This window comes from Orcinus orca, chromosome 18 (assembly GCF_937001465.1).
Source record: "Orcinus orca chromosome 18, mOrcOrc1.1, whole genome shotgun sequence".
Taxonomy (NCBI): domain Eukaryota; kingdom Metazoa; phylum Chordata; class Mammalia; order Artiodactyla; family Delphinidae; genus Orcinus; species Orcinus orca.
The window spans coordinates 43,576,761-43,597,670 of NC_064576.1; the positions used below are offsets into that span (position 1 = coordinate 43,576,761).

General features: G+C 34.9%; 1 protein-coding gene across 1 annotated transcript; it reads right to left on the bottom strand.

The window, feature by feature from the left end:
• Positions 1-3,946: 3,946 nt before the first annotated feature.
• On the bottom strand, positions 3,947-5,367 carry LOC125961889 (kelch-like protein 1). Its single transcript, XM_049700934.1, has one exon. The coding sequence runs from the start codon at positions 4,620-4,622 to the stop codon at positions 4,035-4,037; it is 588 nt and encodes a 195-aa protein (XP_049556891.1). The 5' UTR covers positions 4,623-5,367; the 3' UTR covers positions 3,947-4,034.
• Between the last annotated feature and the right edge of the window lie 15,543 nt (positions 5,368-20,910).

Below are 20,910 nucleotides of genomic sequence, written 5' to 3' on the forward strand. Positions count from 1 at the left end.
TATGATAGGGATAAAATAATGAGCAAAACAGAAACATCTTGTCCACTGGGCAATTGTAGTTAAAGACAAACAGAAAAGGAAACATGGATATTAATATATGGCTACAATAAGAAATTGAAGACAGAGAACACTTACTCTAAGAACATAAAATAAGGGGAATGTTGCCTGTGGAAGACAGGGGAGAATGGTGGGGTTGTGATGAGTGAAGGGCCTGGATGGCAGACAAGAGTCAGCTCTTTCAGGGCCTAACTGACCAGGAGATAGAGTGTGGTCAGAGTGGTGGAAATGCTTTGAAAAATAAAAGGAGAGCCAGGATATGGGGAAAAACTTTAGATTTTTATCTTATAAATTTTCATTGACTCTGGTGTGGAGAAAGGATTACAGGTGGCAAAATCAATGAGGAAAGAGGATGCAGATGGCAGTTGCAGAAGTTGAGTTGAAAGATGACAGTATTTTAAAATTAGGTGTGGACAATGGATATGGAGAGATGTGAGGCAGACATAGGGGAGGACATTTTTGAAGGAAAAGTGACAGGGCTTGGTGGAATATTGAAAATCAGGGGAAAGAGAATTCTGGTAAATATGATCCTGGATTTCTGGCTTGTACAACCTAATGTATGGCGAGCTATTCTCTGAGATAGAGAAGAAGAAAATTGAGCAAGAGAGAAGGGAGATTATGAGCTCAATTTTGTGTGTGCTGTATTTATATTGTATCTGTGATATCTACCAGAAAGGTCAAGTGGATGTGTGAGACCTGAGTTCATGGGGGAAGTGGGGGGAGAGGGGGTTGTGGGTGTGGGGAGGCAGAGTCTAGGTTTTGAGATGCAGCTCTGAAATACAATTTATGGGTGGTAACTGAAACCATGGAAATAGATGCCTGCACTCTGTGAGAACTGAGAAAACTAAAAAAGCAAGTAGTTAAACACGACATCTTTTCTCCTACTCACATCACTATAAACTGCAAGAATAGAAATATTTCTCTTTGGTTTCTTAGTTTACTACATATAGAATTTTGGACAAAAAATATGCATATCAAAAATATATAGTGATCTGAATGGCTAGGAAATGATACACTCTCTAAAAATTACATTCAGACAGTAAAGTAGAAAAAATAGATGATTAATAGCATAGGGCAAGAGCCTATTACTGTAAGAGTTAGGATTCTTAATGGTGTCATGGTTAAGGTAGTAGAATACTGAGATTTGTTTATGTGTGTCTGGTGGAGTGGGATAAGATAAAGGCTGGGTTTCAGCAGTAATTCAGTTTACTACTGTCTTATTGCTACCTTTATGTTTCAACTCCATGATAATTTGACCTTTCCAGAATTCTGAGATTAAGAGCAGCTTTCTGCTGAGCAACTTCCATCTGCTGTTTGAACAACAAATAAAGCCAACTGAGCTACTTATGCTTATCTAAAACAATGTTCTTAACTAGTATGAGACCAAATGAATAAAGAGAAGATCAGAAAATGAAGGAAGAGAAAAAGAGCCAACTCTTTTTTATACGTGAAGATTAATTTAGCATAATGGTCAGAATTGATGAAACAAAATGTTAAATATCAAATGTGATATCACAGAACGGTGATACAGTAATGACCCAAGTAATCAAAATGATCATGCAGGTTTATATACTTCATGTGTTCATTGGTCATTATGAACGATATGTAGATTTCCTGCATGGATCATGATAGAAACCAAAGTAAATCCACATTACTGAATTATTTTACATATTGTTTTCCATTCCATACTTAACTTTGGAAATGCTGTCCTTTCTGGGAAATGAACATTATTCTTACTGCGTATTATAATAATATATATTGATAATAGCTTATTGCTTAGTTTAGTAGCATGTTGTCAATCAATCATGAGCACAGAACCAGTAGTCTATGAATGTTTAGGAACATATAAAGTCCGTGAGAATACTATCAGTGTTGACAGATTTGTCCAGTGAGAAATTAAAATTTAACTAAAGGATTTAAGCATGAATAAGAATTTTAAAATAAAATTAGACCTGATTTTCAATATTTTACACATGCAAGCCCTCACTGGAAACCCTCATTCCAAAAGTAAATATGACTTGGGGTGGCACTTGGCTTATTTTCAGAATTCTTTCCATTTACAACCCTTTGTGTGTATAAACACTGATGTATATTCAAAAGTAAGGGACTGGAAGTTAAATCTGATGGATGTTTCATCCCTAACTGAGGTTATTAGTTATTAGTTTTATTTTTAAATTTATTATATTTTCTATTTCCAAATTGTCCAATTTACATGAAAGTCTTCTGAAATTACTCATGCCAAGTATGCCTTATTTACTTAAAACTGTAGTTTTATAAAGAAAAATGTTTTAATTATTAAACATTATTAAACATTAATATTCCCAGAAATCAGATATTTGAGCTGATTTGAAGACTCAAAACTGAAAGAAAAAGACTCAAAACTGAAACTAAAACTGAAACTGAAAAAAAAAGACTCAAGACTGAAAAACAAATCTATTTATTCCCTGAACTGTCTGAGACACAAAAATATCAATTTCAATAAAATAGTAATTAGTAAATCTTTAACCTAACTGGTTTTCTTTTAAATATATAAGGTGAATTGCTAAATGTTTATGAATGATTTCCTAAAACTAAAAAATTACATTTCCTCAACTAAAGGAGGTAAAGCCCAACATATTTTATTTTTAAAAACGATCTAAAACTATAGGTCACTAGTGAATACATAAATCAAATAACTTCATAGTATTAATAGTACCCCAAATTATAATCATTTTGGTAAATTATCTTAATTGATTGAATAATAGATAAATTTATATTTAATCACCTATATATGGAAAAAACTTTCTCATACTCGAAAATTGCAAATTAAATTTCTTTGTCTTTAAAATCATAATGTTACATATTGTCATCACATATTAGATTATGTTCAAGGCTCTTAAAATTCAAATCCACATAATCCATATAATTGAAATTTTTTAAGTATAATTTTTGTATCTTTAACTTCACATTTGTCAACATAATTGGAGACCACCTATGGTATTATTTTGTTTTATGTGTTCTTTTTGTGACTTAACTTTATAAAAAGTTGATTCAATCAAGCAAAAGTTTAAAACATTGCTTCTGTTTCTAATTTTTATTTTTACTGAAAGGTAAATTTTATTAAAATTTCATTATTATTTTCCTATATCTCTCCTGTATTTCTTCTTCAATAATATATTCTGATATATGAATTTAAATGCAAATCTTTTCGTATCATCACTATACGCCAAAAGTAGTAATGATCTAGTGTAGAATGAATCAATTCTTTGAAAATGTCAAACTCAGAAGGAGGTTATGTGTGCGAAGGTTTTCTATAAGTCTTGAAAGTAGAAGAACTGTGCTCAAAGAAGTGTAATATTAGATATAAACAAGAAATAAATGTTGACCTGCTCACTAAGAATACACAGTTCCATACCGAGACAATGAATCAGGACAGAAAAGTGAAAAGGGCATTAGCAAGAGTTTAATTCTAAGACTTTAAACAAAGCAAAGGTGTTCATGAAGTAGGATAAAAAGGGAAGTTAGGATAGAGAATAGTAACACTGTCCTTCATGGGGAAAAAAAGAGAGAAGATAATCTTGCTGTCTGGTGGCCTACTGTCCACCTCATTACTCCTGGAATATAGATTCAAGCCACAGGGATCCTAGGTAACCTGCCAAGTCAGTTTCTAGGCCAGTATATGAGATGCATTTGAATGGTGTTTAAAGGAAGTTCCTCCTCATATCAAATAACTGGGAGACTGATGTATGTAATTTAATGACAGAAGATGACAGAAGAATACTACAACCTCAGAAATATGAGAACCACTCTACATGGAGAGTTATCAAAATGCATATATATTCAATATGTGATTAAGCTCCGAAAACTTGGGGAAAGAAAAGCAATATGCATGAGCCAATAGAAACTAAGGAGGAAACTTTTAATGAGGTTGCAATTTGAGTAATAAAAACCGGGTTGGCATCTCTTAACCAAAATTTTCAACTTGAAACGTTTTAGACTTAGTAACTACCCAGAGTGCACAGGGTGGGGGGAAACGAGTGGAAATTGAGGAATGCTTGGATGTCCCATGGGGACTTACTGTACCTGTGTCCACATCCTTCACCTGTTGCCTGGCTCGAGTTGGCCGGTTCCACTTTGAGCTCTTGCAAGACAAGCCCTTTTTCGTGTGGTCCAGGAAAGTCCATGCCTGGCACCTCCTCCTCTTCTAGGGACTCCACGTAGAAGAGAGTCCTGGCCGGCTGGTGGGTGCCCTGCCCGGGCGCCCCTTGCTGCAGCCTCGTGGCCACTGGCAGCAGGGTGCCATTCAGTGGGTTGAAGGAAGAGGAGGAAGAGGACGGGGAGGCAGAAGAAGAAGAGGAGGAAGAAGAGGAAGGCTTCTTCCAGAAAGTGCTCACGCTGCCCTTCTCTTGGCTTTTGAGCAGGCGGCTCTGGCTGGGTCCCCAGTGCTCGAAGCTGCTGCTGCTGTCTTCTTGCAGGCAGCTGCCCCCGGCCGGAGCGCCGGGGGACTGCGACGGGTGGCTGAAGAGTTTCCAGCGGAGTCGCAGGATGTGCTTCACATCAAAATCTTTTCGCCCAGAGCCTGACATGCTTGACGCAAGGAAGGCAAAGGGGATTCAGCGGATGCAGGAGTAGACGGGTCAGCGGGTGAGGGAGGCCAACGGAGCCCGGGGTTGGAGGAGGGGGAGGGAGGCGCCCTCTGCACCCTGGCAGCAGACGGGACCAGGCGGCTGCGCGCCCTGCCAGGCGACGAGCGGAGCGCGGACAGCAGAGCCGCGCGGCTCAGCGGCGGTCAGGTCCGCAGGACCTGCGCGTGGTGAGCTCAACGGCCGGGAGCAGAGGAAGGAGCTGGATGCAGAGGGCTGAGAATCCCCGATCTCCTTGCGGGGTCCCCGTGGTTACCGCGCGGGGAGGGACGACCCTGATGCTGGAGATGGGCGAGGGAGAGAGGTCTGCGCGCTCCGAAGCTTCGGAGGCAGCGACAGCTGAATACACCTCCCTGGCAAGCACCGGTGGCAGAGCCTCAGTGGAGAAGCTGTCGGCTCCCCTATCCTTGCAGCTTAGAGTTCAGTGCCTGGGGAGCGCAGAGAGAAAGATCCCCAAGTCGCGAAGAAGCGCACCCCCCTCCCCTCCGCCTTCTCGTTGCACCTGCGCTCCTGTCACTGGTCTCTTGGAGGATGCTCTGAGAGCTTGCGGGTACCTCTGAGAAAGTCAAATGCCTTCTGCAAGGCGAGAAGGGGTGGTTTTGTCTAGTCAGTTTGTAAAAGAGAAAAAAAAAAATCTATTCCAGAAAATATAGGAAGGCAAAAAGAAAAGCCCGCGCCAGTAAAGCTGTCAAGGTCCTCACAGTACAATTTTCTCTCTGCCTCAGCGCCTCCTCCTCCAGCGTCAGTGACGCAGATGTGCACTGGGGCCTATACGGAGAGATGGAGGGAGGGAGGGAAGGCTTCAATCTTCTTTATGCAAGTGTGTCTGCTGCTCTTATTGTCCCCTTGCGTGGGTCCTGTCACCTTTGTTCATTCTCTTTCCTCACTACATTACTATGTAGCAATAAAAGTAAAGCAAACAGGCAATATGCTTTAGCATCAGTAGACACCAAACATGAATCATGGCAGCGTAAACTTAACAGGCTGCCATCGGTTTTCAGGTTGCAGGTTAATGGCTTGAATTATTTAATAAGCCACATCCTTTAACCTTTAGCCTTAGTTTCTCTGTAGTGAGAAGAAAGAAAGGAGGATGTTGGCGTCAAAGTGTGATGATGCCACCATTCTGACAATTACATTGTGATTCTGCCATTAATGCACTCAGGCAGTGCTTCACCCTGGGGGCCAGAGGCACGCAGTAGAAATCTGAAGATGGGCATCTTAGCGCAGGGGACGAGTTTTGCAAAATCAGTGTATTTGGTGCGTCGCCTTAGAATGAAAGCTGTTCTGTAAACCAAGAAGTGTAATAAAATAAAATAAAATTTCAAGGCATAACCTTCTAGTACATAAATCATGATATAAAATGTATGGAAGAATTTAGGCAATAAATGAGTATATCCAAAGGCTACTATTCTGCAAAAATCTCTTGTTTGAAGAAGGAAAGATGTGTTTTTCCTTATATTTAGAATGATGAGGATTATGATCCCTTTCTAGCTATGACTACTTAGAAATTTTTCAGCTTTTCCTTTAATGAGCAATTAAAATAGAACCCAGGCACCTTTGCTAAAGCTAAACTGGGGTCAAAGAAATAGTAGTTTCCTTAACTCAACAAGGAATATGGTTGTTTAATGAAATGAAATTCACAGAAATTTATGAAATCCAAAGCTTCAGCAACCCCCAACAGGGCACGGAAAGACAGAAATCAAATATTAAAGTGCAGTTATATTCCTGTTCTGTTACCCCATTGTTGGGCAGTAAATTTAAACAGAAACTGAAGCTAAATTTTCAGTCCTTCCTAGACAAAGTTGGACATTTTAATAAAACAAGAAATTAAGCACACAAAATCCCTACTTTAGAGGAAGAAAAATCACTATTGTGCATTTTAAATATTGATTTATGCCACAACAGCTGGACTGCAATCCCCTGTGCCTTGATTTTTTCTTTCAGTATTCAGTGTTTAAATAAAAAAAAGTAAAAAGCCCTTTAAAGCAAACAATGGTGACAGATCATTTTTATCCAAGAACTGAATCAAGTAAGTATTTCCCTTAGGGAAGAAAACAGTGTATGAAATTACACATCACAAGCAGGGCAGAGAAAACTTTCCATCAGAGGTAATATAGAAATATGAAGTGTATATAATTAACTGACTTTTGTAGAAATTGAGGCTTCATGGATTTTCTAAATTGATGTAATTTAACTTAAGTAATATAAAATGTATAATACAAATATATTTATATTTTATAAATATAATATAATATAGCATAAGTGATATGTCTGTTATATCTATAGTTTCTTCCTTAATTAGTACCTATAACTTTAAAAACTGTAATATAAAATTCATTTTTGTTGTTATTCTAAAATTCCATTTTGTATTCCCTTTTACTTTGCAATTCTGATATTATCATACAGTTTAAAAGTTATCTGTTCAAAGGTCAGTAACTTCTATGACCCAAAAGAAATGTAATATTGAGTTTTAGTATAAAGGAACATGAATTAAAATATTGTCATTTTTAACAGATGGTGATTATATATTGATTATATATATATTTTTTAATTTTAGTGTTATATTCTATTATTGAGATGGAAGGAAGGAAGAAAGGAAAGATGAAGTAATAAAGGAAGGAAGGAGGAAAGGAAGGAAAATGAAGGAGAAAGAAAGAGAGAGAGAGAGAGAAGGAGGAAGGAAGGAAAAGAAAAAATAATTTACTAAGATAGCATGACTAACATTTACATATTGTTAGAAAGCTCCTTGAAAAAAATATGCCTTGTCAGATATGCACTCATTCATTTATTTATCCACTACTCAAACTAAAAAAATTTAACTTAGCACTTACAGCACATTAGGTCTAATGCCAAGTAGTAGCAAATATGGAAGAATTAGGTTCCTTGCAGCTGGCTGTAACAGCTAACAAAGGATGATATTTTAGCCAGTTATAATTTGTAATCTACTTCTGAGTCGATTAAATTATGATTTAAGATAACCAAGATTATAAGGAACAGGGCATAGACATAATAAATTTCACTTTTTAAGTATTCTAACAATCACATTACACTTTCCTTTAAAGACAAAATCAATTCAATTTTTCTAATCCTGTTTAATTAAATTGAACTGTCATTTCAGTCAATTAGGGTCTTTCAAATGACCCTAACTGCCATAGTTTCCTGACAAAATCTTATCAAAAAAGTTTAATCCTGAAAATCCAGAGGATGCTCAAACATTTACTACTATACACATAGATAAAACTCTTCACATAATTAAATTCAACATGAATGTTAAATATGAAACTGTAGGAACTGAAAGTTCCTACAACTCAAGCATTTAACCAATAAACAAAATTGGATGTGGATCCAAGCATTTTCTTGGTGGAAAATTTTCTCTTTTACCAATCATTTTCTAAACACACTCAATTAGATGTGTGTTTACCCCAGGTAAAGTAAATTGTGATCCTCCTAAATCCTGACAGTACTTCTACAATGTCTAGTAAGTTGCCTCTACATAATAATACTCAACAAAAGCATTTGAATGGCTAAGTATTATCCAATTAGAAAGTTCAGGCCTCAAAGTCTCCTATATTTTTGATTTTTTTTGTTCATCTTTGTTCTATTTTAGTGAAACATTTCTATGTACATTATTAGAAAATATTATTTAAAATGAATGGTTGTGGATGTGGAAATTAAGGTAGTTCTTTAATGACACTTTCTTTCTGAAAATGAATGAAACAATACCATATAGCACTAATATTAAGTGAGCTCATGTATAATATCAATGTATAATATCAAGAACTTCTACTTCTTAAAGCAAATAAACATAACCTGTTCAGAGTCTATTAATCTTCATTACCGTGTGTGTAGTTTAGTTCAGTAGCAATTAGGTGACTGCTTACTAAACATTCGTAGGTGTTAATTGATCCTCAGGGACCATTTTAATCCACTCTACCTCTTTGGCTTATTTGATCTTTTGATTTGAATCAGGTAATAAATGTATATACTTGAGAACTTCTCATACATAAATTTCTGAGTTAATTGCTTGAATGTAGGAATTCAAAATGGCACTAAAAGGATGCATTCATATTAATGATGACCCAGGTTTCATTTAAGTATCTTTTTATTCCCAAAATTGTGTGCAGAATATCAAAAGTGAAAATTCACTATTTTGACATTTGAACTAGGTCCTCTGGTTAATTGCACTGCTCAGGGCAATATGATATGATTAAAGAAAGCCTACTTCTTTTATGGAAATATTTCTATAACTATATAAATATAAATATATAGGTAAAGATAGGTATATTTAATATAGAAATAGAAATATTTAATACATGTAATTATTTTTCAAGAATGTTTTCTACTGTAAAAAACATTTGGGGATATCATAATACTCATTTGTATAAAACTGAAATCTTTTAAAGAGAAAACTGCTTAACTAATACTTTATATTTCCAAAAGTGTTATTTACATAGTATAAAGTAATTTCATTATTTTGCATGTTTTATTTAAATTTTCCATTATCATTGTGAGGTAATCTGAGTGACCTCTGAAGTTTTAACCATTAAGAACAAAATAAAATAGTAAGATTATAGTGTATACAATACAGACTTGAAAGTTATAGACTTTATCATGTCCATGTAAAAATGAATAAAATAACAAAAAAATTAAATATTAGTTTCAACACAGTTGCAATTTTTTTTTTCCTGGTTAGGAGACCTGAAAATTCCCTCTTCTTTTAAGCCAACCCTGAATGAACTTTGTGGATGATATTTTATTGTCTCATGTCTCATTTGGACGTGGGTTTTTGAAAACTATAAAAGATTTTCTTATGTCAGGTGTCTATACTTCAGTCTCTCTTTCTATCTGGAGACACATCTGCCAAACTTTTATATTTGCTTTCATCTGCATTATTACCAGATCTTTTAAAAATCTAGGGTCAAAAAAGCATGGCTTAAGAAACTGAGATTCCATATGCCTTATCACAGTTTTGAGTAGGTATACAACATAAATTACACATAGTTTACAAATGCTCCTTTTCCCAGGAGTAACATGTGAACGTGTAACAGCTGAGAACAACATTTTATGCAAACTCTGTTTTAGAAATAATACTGTGACTTTATTTCAAGTAAATTACATATTCAAAGAGATTCAAGAAGTTTATTCTGAGAAATCAGATTCCTTCTGAACATTAACTACGAGTAAATAAGTTTCTAATTTGAATATCATAACACTAAGTATTTGGTATATTTTCATGACTCTTACTACCAATCAAGATGTCTTTTGGTCCCCAGTCCAAAAGAACATTACTTGTCAACCTTGTAGGGAGCTAACCAAGGGATCCCTGCCCTAGAACCTATCTCCTGTGTCTACAGGGACCTCTCTCTTCCTATGCTACACTGGTTGTTAGCCATCATGAAAGATGGAAAATCTCACTTTCTTATAGAATAGGGGAAATTTGACATGTGTTGAATATAGGCATACTGTAAAGTCTGAAAAATATTAGGTTAGATAAATCTGGAAATCATAATACTACAGAGTCTAATTAAGTTTTTGTGTATACTTTTAGGACAAAATTATAAAGATGACAGTGAGAAAACAAAAGATACAATTGTAGATTATACTAGATTCTTTAAATCTATTCATTCTAGATAGACTCAGATTAAATATTGAATATTTTCTCAAATTGATAAAAATATAGAATTTTTAATGTTATCATTATTTTCTTCTTAAATAATGATCTGGGAAACTAAGATAAGAACTGTAATTTTGTAACATTTTATTAAATGCCAGACAACTTTTTCATTTAATCCTTATAAAAATCTTATTAGGTAGGCATTATAAAAGACTTAATATAAGAAAAATAAATTTAAAACTTTACTTGTCACAGGTATTTTCTTTTATTATCTATCTCAGACACTTTTCCAGAGCTATATATACTTCCTCCTGTTATGTACAAGAATACATTTTTAAAAAGGATACACTCATTATGGGTTGGTATTCTCAATATCGTTTCATGAATTGTGTGATTCAGAGTTTGGAGGTTCATAATTATCTATACATTTGCTCTGCTCTAATAAAAGAGAAATTTCTAGCATTCTCAAAGGTGAACTTTTTAATACTAGTGTGTATTTGTCTGTGTGTGTGTGTGTGTGTGTGTGTGTGTGTGTCTAGACTTGAAAACAAAAATAATGTCTCCTTTGAGACAATAATTTCTGGAAAAATAGAGCTTATTTTACTAGGCTAGAATGGTTCTAGAGGGCAGAGAACATATCTTATTTAATATTGAATTCACAGTACCTAACACAGTGCTAATCATGGCATGGGAAATTAATATACACTTTTTGAATTAATAATAATGACAAATTTGGGGAATGGGGAAAAAATAGCACTAGTGAAGGAGAGAGAAAAAAACATATTTAAACAAAGGTACTATAAAATTGTGTCTGGAGTTATTTTATGTAAGAGCAAATAGAATTATAAGAGTGGTTTCTGGGGCTCCCCTGGTGGTGCAGTGGTTGAGAGTCCACCTCTCAACAGGGGAGAGATGCAGGGGACACGGGTTAGTGCCCCGGTCTGGGAGGATCCCACATGCCACGGAGCGGCTGTGCCCATGAGCCATAGCCGCTGAGCCTGCGCGTCCAGAGCCTGTGCTCCACAAAGGGAGAGGCCACAACAGTGAGAGGCCCATGTACCGCAATAAAAAAAAAAAAAAAAAAAAAAAAAGAGTGGTTTCTGGAATATCAGCCATATTACTAAATGATTCTAAAATACTAAACTATTTCAGCATATATTCTGCATATTCATTTTAAGAAAGAGGCAGGGCAATGTGCAATATATTTAGACAAATTTTCATTGTAATTATTAAAATTTATTTTAAAAGTCTTTACATTTAAATTTATAAACTATAGTTACATTAGAAACAAAAAAATCATCCACCCGTGCATTGCTTCATTTACAAACATATATATATATATATATATTTTTTTTAATTGAGCATCTACTATGTGCCAGGCCCTATTCAAAGTGATAGGGATGTGACAATTAAAATAAAAATGTAAACTAAAATCCGTGCCGCCACTTAACTTAAATTTTTGAAGTGAGGGATATAAATTAAAATTCAACAAGTAAATAAGTATATCAGATGATGAAGACATCTATGAAGATAGTATCACACACGGGAGGTAGAAAGTTTTAAAGTGAGGGGGGTTGAAATTTAAGTAGTCTGAAAGGCCAAACCCCACTGGAAGGTGAACACTTCAGCAGTGTCCAGAAGGAAGTGAAAGCAGATGTTGTTCATGTACATTGGACAGTACCCTAGGCAAAGGGAATAGAAAAGCCAGAGCCCTGAGATACAGTACATTTGGAATATTTGAGGGACCATACAACCTGGAGCTGAGTCAGCAAAGGGGAACCAAGTTGGAGATGAGCTCATGGAGGCAGCAAGCACCAGGTTGCTTGTAGGATCTTACAGGCCAGTCCAGGAAGGTTCGTTTTTATTCTGAAAGAGATGGGAAGCCATTGGAAGATGTGGAGCATTGGTGTGATGGCATCTGGCTTTTATTTCCTAAGAACACCCTGGCAGCCATGTTTAGAATAAACAGAAGAAAGCAAAGTAGGGAAAAGAGACATTAGGATGCTATGGCAATAAAGGTGATAAGAGAGGATAGAAGTGTGCACCAGGAGTTCTGGGAACGTCTTGCATTTCTAGGACATAGAGTTTTCTAAAAGCTCACAGTCCTTTTTTTTCCTTCTAGATTCTGTTTTATAATGTCTAATCCTATTTTTGCTGCCCAAAGATAATCTCTTCCTCCATTTTTTCTGGTCTTGTTCATTGATGTTGGATGCTCACATAACTAAGGTCATCCTCAGGTATTAATGGGCAGTTTCAACCAGATAAAATAATTTGTATTTCATCAAGATTTAGTAAATAACCATGCTTTTCCCCAGGTTTTAAAAATTTGACCCAAGAGATACTCAGAATTCTTTATCATTCTTTAGGGATTGCTAGAAATATTAGGGGCAGCACAAGCAGTCACAGCCTAGGGTGGGCTCTCCAGTTTGAATAAAGACAATCTTGCTTTTATCTGTTTTATAAATAGGGTTCTGCATGAGTTTAGATATCTGAAGAGTTTCTACTGTTAAAATTTTTTTTAAAACTACTATCATACTCTCAGGTTGAACGTAATTTAGAAAATTACAGGCATGTTGGCAGAACAAAATATGGATTATTTCTGAGTGAATGGATCCTTTTCTATATTTTTTAATCCCTTTCACCACGTTACCCAATGTTACTACACATAGGTTATTGTGTATATGATTAAGTTTATCCTAAGGGCATAGGACTAACACATATTAAATTTTGCACCATACCCTTTTGAGGGATGGTTTCTGATGAGTTTATGATTTAGACTCTAAAGGAAAAGGAAGTTTAATTTAAAAAAAGTTGAAAGGTTTTTTTTTTAACATCTTTATTGGGGTATAATTGCTTTACAATGGTGTGTTAGTTTCTGCTTTATAACAAAGTGAATCAGTTACACATATACATATGTTCCCATATGTCTTCCCTCTTGCGTCTCCCTCCCTCCCACCCTCCCTATCCCACCTCTCCAGGCTGTCACAAAGCACCGAGCCAATATCCCTGTGCCATGCGGCTGCTTCCCACTAGCTATCTACCTTACTACGTTTGTTAGTGTGTATATGTCCATGACTCTCTCTCACCCTGTCACAGCTCACCCTTCCCCCTCCCCATATCCTCAATTCTGTTCTCTAGTAGGTCTGCATCTTTATTCCTGTCTTACCCCTAGGTACTTCATGACATTTTTTTTTCTTAAATTCCATATATATGTGTTAGCATACGGTATTTGTCTTTTTCTTTCTGACTTACTTCACTCTGTATGACAGACTCTAGGTCCATCCACCTCATTACAAATAGCTCAATTTCGTTTCTTTTTATGGCTGAGTAATATTCCATTGTATATATGTGCCACATCTTCTTTATCCATTCATCCGATGATGGGCACTTAGGTTGTTTCCATCTCCGGGCTATTGTAAATAGAGCTGCAATGAACATTTTGGTACATGACTCTTTTTGAATTTTGGTTTTCTCAGGGTATATGCCCAGTAGTGGGATTGCTGGATCATATGGTAGTTCTATTTGTAGTTTTTTAAGGAACCTCCATACTGTTCTCCATAGTGGCTGAACCAATTCACATTCCCACCAGCAGTGCAAGAGTGTTCCCTTTTCTCCACACCCTCTCCAGCATTTATTGTTTCTAGATTTTTTGATGATGGCCATTCTGACTGGTGTGAGATGATATCTCATTGTAGTTTTGATTTGCATTTCTCTAATGATTAGTGATGTTGAGCATTCTTTCATGTGTTTGTTGGCAGTCTGTATATCTTCTTTGGGGAAATGTCTATTTAGGTCTTCTGCCCATTTTTGGATTGGGTTGTTTGTTTTTTTGTTATTGAGCTGCATGAGCTGCTTGTAAATTTTGGAGATTAATCCTTTGTCAGTTGCTTCATTTGCAAATATTTTCTCCCATTCTGAGGGTTGTCTTTTGGTCTTGTTTATGGTTTCCTTTGCTGTGCAAAAGCTTTGAAGTTTCATTAGGTCCCATTTGTTTATTTTTGTTTTTATTTCCATTACTCTAGGAGGTGGGTCAGAAAGGATCTTGCTGTGATTTATGTCATAGAGTGTTCTGCCTATGTTATCTTCTAAGAGTTTGATAGTTTCTGGCCTCACATTTAGGTCTTTAATCCATTTTGAGCTTATTTTTGTGTATGGTGTTAGGGAGTGATCTAATCTCATACTTTTACATGTAAGTGTCCAGTTCTCCCAGCACCACTTATTGAAGAGCCTGTCCTTTCTCCACTGTACATTCCTGCCACCTTTATCAAAGATAAAGTGTCCATATGTGCATGGGTTTATCTCTGGGCTTTCTATCCTGTTCCATTGATCTATCTTTCTGTTATTTCATCCATTGATAAATGCTTATTGAGCACTGTTAAAATGGCAGTACAGTGGCAGGTAATGAAAATACAAATACATATAGCCTAATAAAGAGATAGAATTGTAAGAGAATGATTCTAAACCATTAAGTATTACAATAATTAATAACAAATAATAATAATATAATAAATAATAATATTAATAGCATAATACAGCCATATGCAGTATGCCATGGGAGCATAAGTATATTATTGATTGAGAAAATAGAATATCTAGCAAGAAATGTAATGAATATTGTGTATATAAGTGTAATGAATATTGTGGGGAGAAATAATTTTGAAAAACAGGAGAGGTCGTTATTATTCTTTTCTAGATTATTAACCTAAAGATCAAAACAATGATGTAAACCATACAAATTTTTGATTACTTTTCAGCATTTTCAGAATTATTGATCTAGATCTTCTGTAAGTACCATACCACACTGATCCCTTCCTGCAAACATTGATGTAAAATGTTTATAACCAACAATACCATATCCCAAGTAAATTTGCATATTTTAACCTGCATTATCAATGTATGTTGTCAATTGACATACAGCCCAGAAATTTCATCTGGATAATCTCTAAATTTTAGTCTTCCTCCAGTCTATCTCCAATTACTCTAAAGATTAACTCAATTTTCTTATCTTCTGCTCATTTAGTATTCTGCATTTAGCCTGCAATTTGAACTTCCTGAATGCAGTTTCAATTTTTCTAGCACTGAAGTCTTAGTAGTCCATTTTATTCTATGATTTAACTTCAGAGAGTTAGTTCTGAGTAAAACATGATTGTAAATACCCACGGATTCTTGAAAATTAACTGAATAAAACATTTATTGTCATCTGCTCTCTACTCCTTTTCTTAGACAGGGATCTACCTCAATATTATCTAAAAGAAAAAGAATTCATAAAGAAATAGAAATGGTCTGTAAGTCAAAAATGACATTTTTAATGTGCATAATGAAAAAAATACTTGTACATTTTTATAAAACTGTGGTATCTATGATTTGAGATTCTTTAGAAATAATATATAGAAAAAAATAATAGAATTGAAAGAAATAATTGTGTAGAAAGTACAGAAATAAGAAACTGAAACAATAAAAATGAAAGGAGAGGCATCAAGAGGAGAATTATATTGATGAGTCTTCAAACTTAACTAAATGAGAGGAGCATTATCAAAATCTACCAAAATTTTAAAATGATACAGGTAAGGCTTACTCTTGGCCCTACAACTTGGCTTTGAATTCTAGCTCTGGTAATTAACTGTGTTAACTTGAAATATTTTCAAAACTTCTCAGAGACTTTGTTTGCTAATCCATAAAACAGAGGAAATAATGTTTCAAAAGGTTTTTTTTTTTTTTTTTTTTTGCGGTACGCAGGCCTCTCACCGTTGTGGCCTCTCCCGTTGCGGAGCACAGGCTCCGGACGCGCAGGCCCAGCGGCCATGGCTCACGGGCCCAGCTGCTCCGCGGCATGTGGGATCCTCCCGGACCGGGGCACGAACCCGTGTGCCCTGCATCGGCAGGCAGACTGTCAACCACTGCGCCACCAGGGAAGCCCTCAAAAGGTTTTGAGGAAAATAAATTAATTATATCTTTCATCATAGGGGCCAGCATATAGAAGTTTATATATATATATATATATATATAAAATATTTATTTATTTACTTATTTATAGCTGCTTTGGGTCTTTGTTGCTGTGCGTGGGCTTTCTCTAGTTGCGGTGAGTGGGGCTACTTTTTGTTGTGGTGCACGGGCTTCTTATTGCAGTGGCTTCTCTTGTTGTGGAGCGTGGGCTCTAGGCGCATGGGCTTCAGTAGCTGTGGCAGGCGGGCTCAGTAGTTGTGGATCGTGGGCTCTAGAACGCAGGATCAGTAGTTGTGGCACACAGTCTTAGTTGCTCTGTGGCATGTGGGATCCTCCCGGACCAGGGCTCGAACCTGTGTTCCCTACATTGGCAGGCAGATTCTTAACCACTGAGCCACCAGGGCAGCCCCAACTCAATATACATTGATCTCTGTCTTTCTATATCCTGTCTCTAAATTGAAATGGTTTATGATAAATGCACTATTAGTATGCAAATTATGGAACTCTTAGTTAATAAATGTTATGAAAATAAGATATTATAGGTAGAAAACATTACTGATGTTTAAATATTAAAATAATGCATTGATGTCCATAAATTGGAAAGGAAAAAAATAGGACTTTTTGAAGTTGACTTTGAAATATAACCATGTACTTCAACAGTAAGTTCTTTGATAGCAATTTCAGATTATTACATTGATTAATGGTGAAGTGTGACGAGATTTACATTATCAAATTTTTCATTCACTGATCATAGCTAACAGAGTGAGTCTTGAGAGTGATTGTGAGGAATATTCAAAGTTCCATTTACCATTAAAAATATTATCAATTTTTAATGAAGCAGCCCTATATTCCGTTTACATGACCAGACCATATAGAATCACCCAGGGAAGGCAGTGGCCTGATTGTGAAGCCTCATACGAATGTCACTTTCTCATACTAGGGGAAGTCTAAAGATGTCACTGATTGGTACCATCCCCAAGGTCTGTCATCAGGAAGCAAGTGGCAACCACTGGGTAATGGAAAAGATTTCAAATATAGTATCTTAAACCAATAAGAATTTATCATTAAGTAATGGGAAATATATATCAAAAAAGGAACCTACAGAGAAAGTAGTTATTTGCACTTAGAAAATCCTACTCACAATAAATATTTTACTCAGTGCCTCAAGATGTCACCAAAGATGTCACTTTATTGAATTCTTGTATTTATTTAAGATCATAATATATAAAGGATATTTAATTTGTGTTATTCATAATTTGTGGTTAAATTGCTGAAATATCATCTGAGTATGTTAAAGACAAGATGTAAGCTTTTTGAAAATGAGATTTCCTTTGATAAAAATACAAACAGAATTGAATTTATTTTGTTTATTTACTTTATAAGAATTATATTTAGAGACACAATGTTAAATCCAGTGGAAAGCATTTGTTATTGAATTTCATATGTCATTTTTGTTCATATTCTTCCTTTAGCATTTAGAGAAGATATAAGTAATATATTTTTCTTGTATGATTTTCTGCTTTTGCACATTAGCAAGTGACCATCATTTCCCAAAGAAGCATTGGTGGGGTGTCTCAGCTCTTGCTTTTCCAAGACATTAAATAATTAATAATGTTTCTTGTTTCATACTAGTGTCAAACCCTGTTCTAGATGCTTCAGTGGCGCTTACATCCTAGTGGAAAAGACAAACAAGAAAATAAATAAGTAAATAATGGCATGGGGTTTTAATTATCATGTAAAAAAATGGAGAACTAGAGAATTCTGAGGGAGCTACAACAATTATTTTTGATAATATGGTTAGAGAAATTCTCTCTGATAAAATGACATTTGAGAGGAGGCATGAATAAAGCAATGGGAGGGTGAAAGGGAGTCTTGCAGTTACCAGGACAATAGTCATTGGCACAGAGAAAAAGTGAAATGGCTCTGGAGCATATGTTTGGCATGTTAGAGCAACAATAAATGGGGCAGAATAATTAAATTGATGACTCAATTAACTGTTGCCCCAAGTGAGAAAATCTCAGCAACACTCAGTCTCCTTGGTTTGTTTGTTTTTGTTGTTGTTGTTGTTTTCCCCCTAAATTTGCCTTTCCCCAAGGCTCACTATCTCATTCAGGCTTTACTACCATTGTTGGGTTGAAACTATATAGTTGCCATTTACCATCCTATGCTAATGATGGTCTAACTTTAAAACAATGTTGACTTAAGTTCTTGTTACTCTGTTTTTACCATGCAGTGCAGTTGATGATAAAACAAGTTCATATATTTATACACACACACACACACACACACACACACATTTTTATTTTCACAGCTGCTAATCTATTTTATTTCCTTTAAAATATTTTTTACTTTCTTATTTATGCTCTGCGATGTAATATTCTTCCACAATGGAATAATTGGACTTTTTCAGGCTTTTTTTTTTTGCATTCATTTTACATTTACATTCAACTGTTCTGAAATTTTGAGTTTTTCTTCAGCACTGTGCTGTATTTGTTTTCACATATATTTTATTCCCTTCTGATTGAACATCAATTAGAGAAAGGCGTAAATTATGGATGCTTCATTCACAACTAAACTGTTAGGGATAAAGTGCCAAATTACCCTAATTTTCTCAAACTGTCTTTCTAACTCATTAAGTTGTTCCTTAACTTATTTTCCTCTGCTTTTCTTCTGATTAAAGTAGATACAAAACTAAGGTTTCACGTACCTATCACCCAAATTTCATGACCAATTAATGAATTGGCTACACACATACATTCCTTCCTATTCTTGGTAGGACCAAAGGTAGACAGAGTGCTTAATCTGATCTGTTAATTCAATATATTGCTCTTATATTTCCAACCTTAAACTGTATTGTTACACTAAATATATAAATACACATCTATATAATCTAAATATCTATAATCTATATCTATAGAGAAAGCAAGTTTAAGATTCAAAACTGAAATTAGAAAGAAAAATTAATTTAAATTGAATAATAATTTAATCATTTAGTTCCTTTTATATCATTTAATTCTTTCTATCAATTAGATATGTATCAACCCTTAAAATAGTGATGATCTAATGAGACAAAAATTGTTCAAGGTAGGAGATATAGATCCTATTAACTTTGTCATTTAAGTGAGAGGATTGCTAGCTGCTCTTTAATAAGTGAGGTCAAAACTAAACTCAATGTGAAGGTTTCAGGTCATGGTAAAATATTGATATTATCCTTCAATCCAGTCTTAATTATTAAATATAATGGACAAAAGTACATAGAATTATGAGTGTAAATAGTCAAAATAAATTAGCTTTGCATTCTGGAAATAAACTTACAAACAGAAGTATATGGACATTAAGATTTATGAGCATGATTTCTATAATCATTTCATAAAAGGAATGCTTTAAAGACACTGAAAATATTGAATTAGCAAACAGATGAAAAAGAGAAAGCTCTGATGTCATCTCCCCCAAACACATGCTTGTACTAAATATCTAAATCCTGCCATATAAAAATCAATGTGAATTTTGCCCTGCCTCAAAGAGTAAGTTAAATTTTTGTGGAAGTGTTTAAAGAGTGCACACCTCAAGTCATTAATAACAAGAACTTATTAAAAAACAATACAGAGTGAAGTAAGTCAGAAAGAGAAAAACAAATATCGTATAATATCACTTATATGTGGAATCTAGAAAAATGGTAAAAATGAACTTATTTGCAAAGGAGAAAGAAAGACACAGATGTAGAGAACAAACTTATGGATATCAAGGAGGGCAGGGGCGGTGGGATGATCTGGGAGATTGGGATTGACATATATACACTACTATGTATAAAATAGATAACTAATGAGAATCTACTGTAAAGCACGGGGTACGCTACTCAGTGCTCTGTAGTGACCTAAATGGGAAAGAAATCCATAAAGAGGGGATATATGTATACGTATAAATGATTCACTTTGCTGTATAGCAGAAACTAACACAACATTGTAAAGCAACTTTACTCCAATAAAATTTTTTTTAATTTAAAAAATAAATAAAACTCAGTACTGTTTAATAAGGAATTTTTTTTAATTAAGTGTGAATTTTGGGTTTTAGAATTATCCAAGTGGAGGCTAAATAGTTACCTGTTTTGTGTAATTGTAGATAGAATTCTAGATTTAGGAAGATATATGGTAGTTGTCATTAATAGCCCTTCCTGCTTTAAGATCTTGCTTTCATAGGGTTATAATTTATGAAATTTCATATAAATTATGCTAGAGGAAAGTTTGTATTAAAAATGTTTACATAAGATTTATATTAATTGAGAAATTGCCTTTTATCCTATTTTTATTTATATCACCTAGCAAACACAATATTTAAAATTTGATTTATCTGACAGTTTTTCTTTCAATAGATAGATCCATTAATTGCTTTGTTGCCTGTTCTAACGGTCATTAAGCGAACACCGACATCTGGAATAACACAGCTGGGGTCCACTTTATCAAGATTCTTTTTAGCAGTTGGAAAGCTACATGACGTTCACACCCACTGTTCTCTCTGAACATTACTGCTCCATAACTGTCTTTTACGATGTAATTCACTTGCTTCTTTCACTTGACTCTGTTGAAGGAATAAAAAGGCTTAAGCTTTATACTGAGTGTTTATACTAAGGAGGATAGTGTAGCTGGTAGTTGTAGGGAGGAGAAACAACTCACTTTA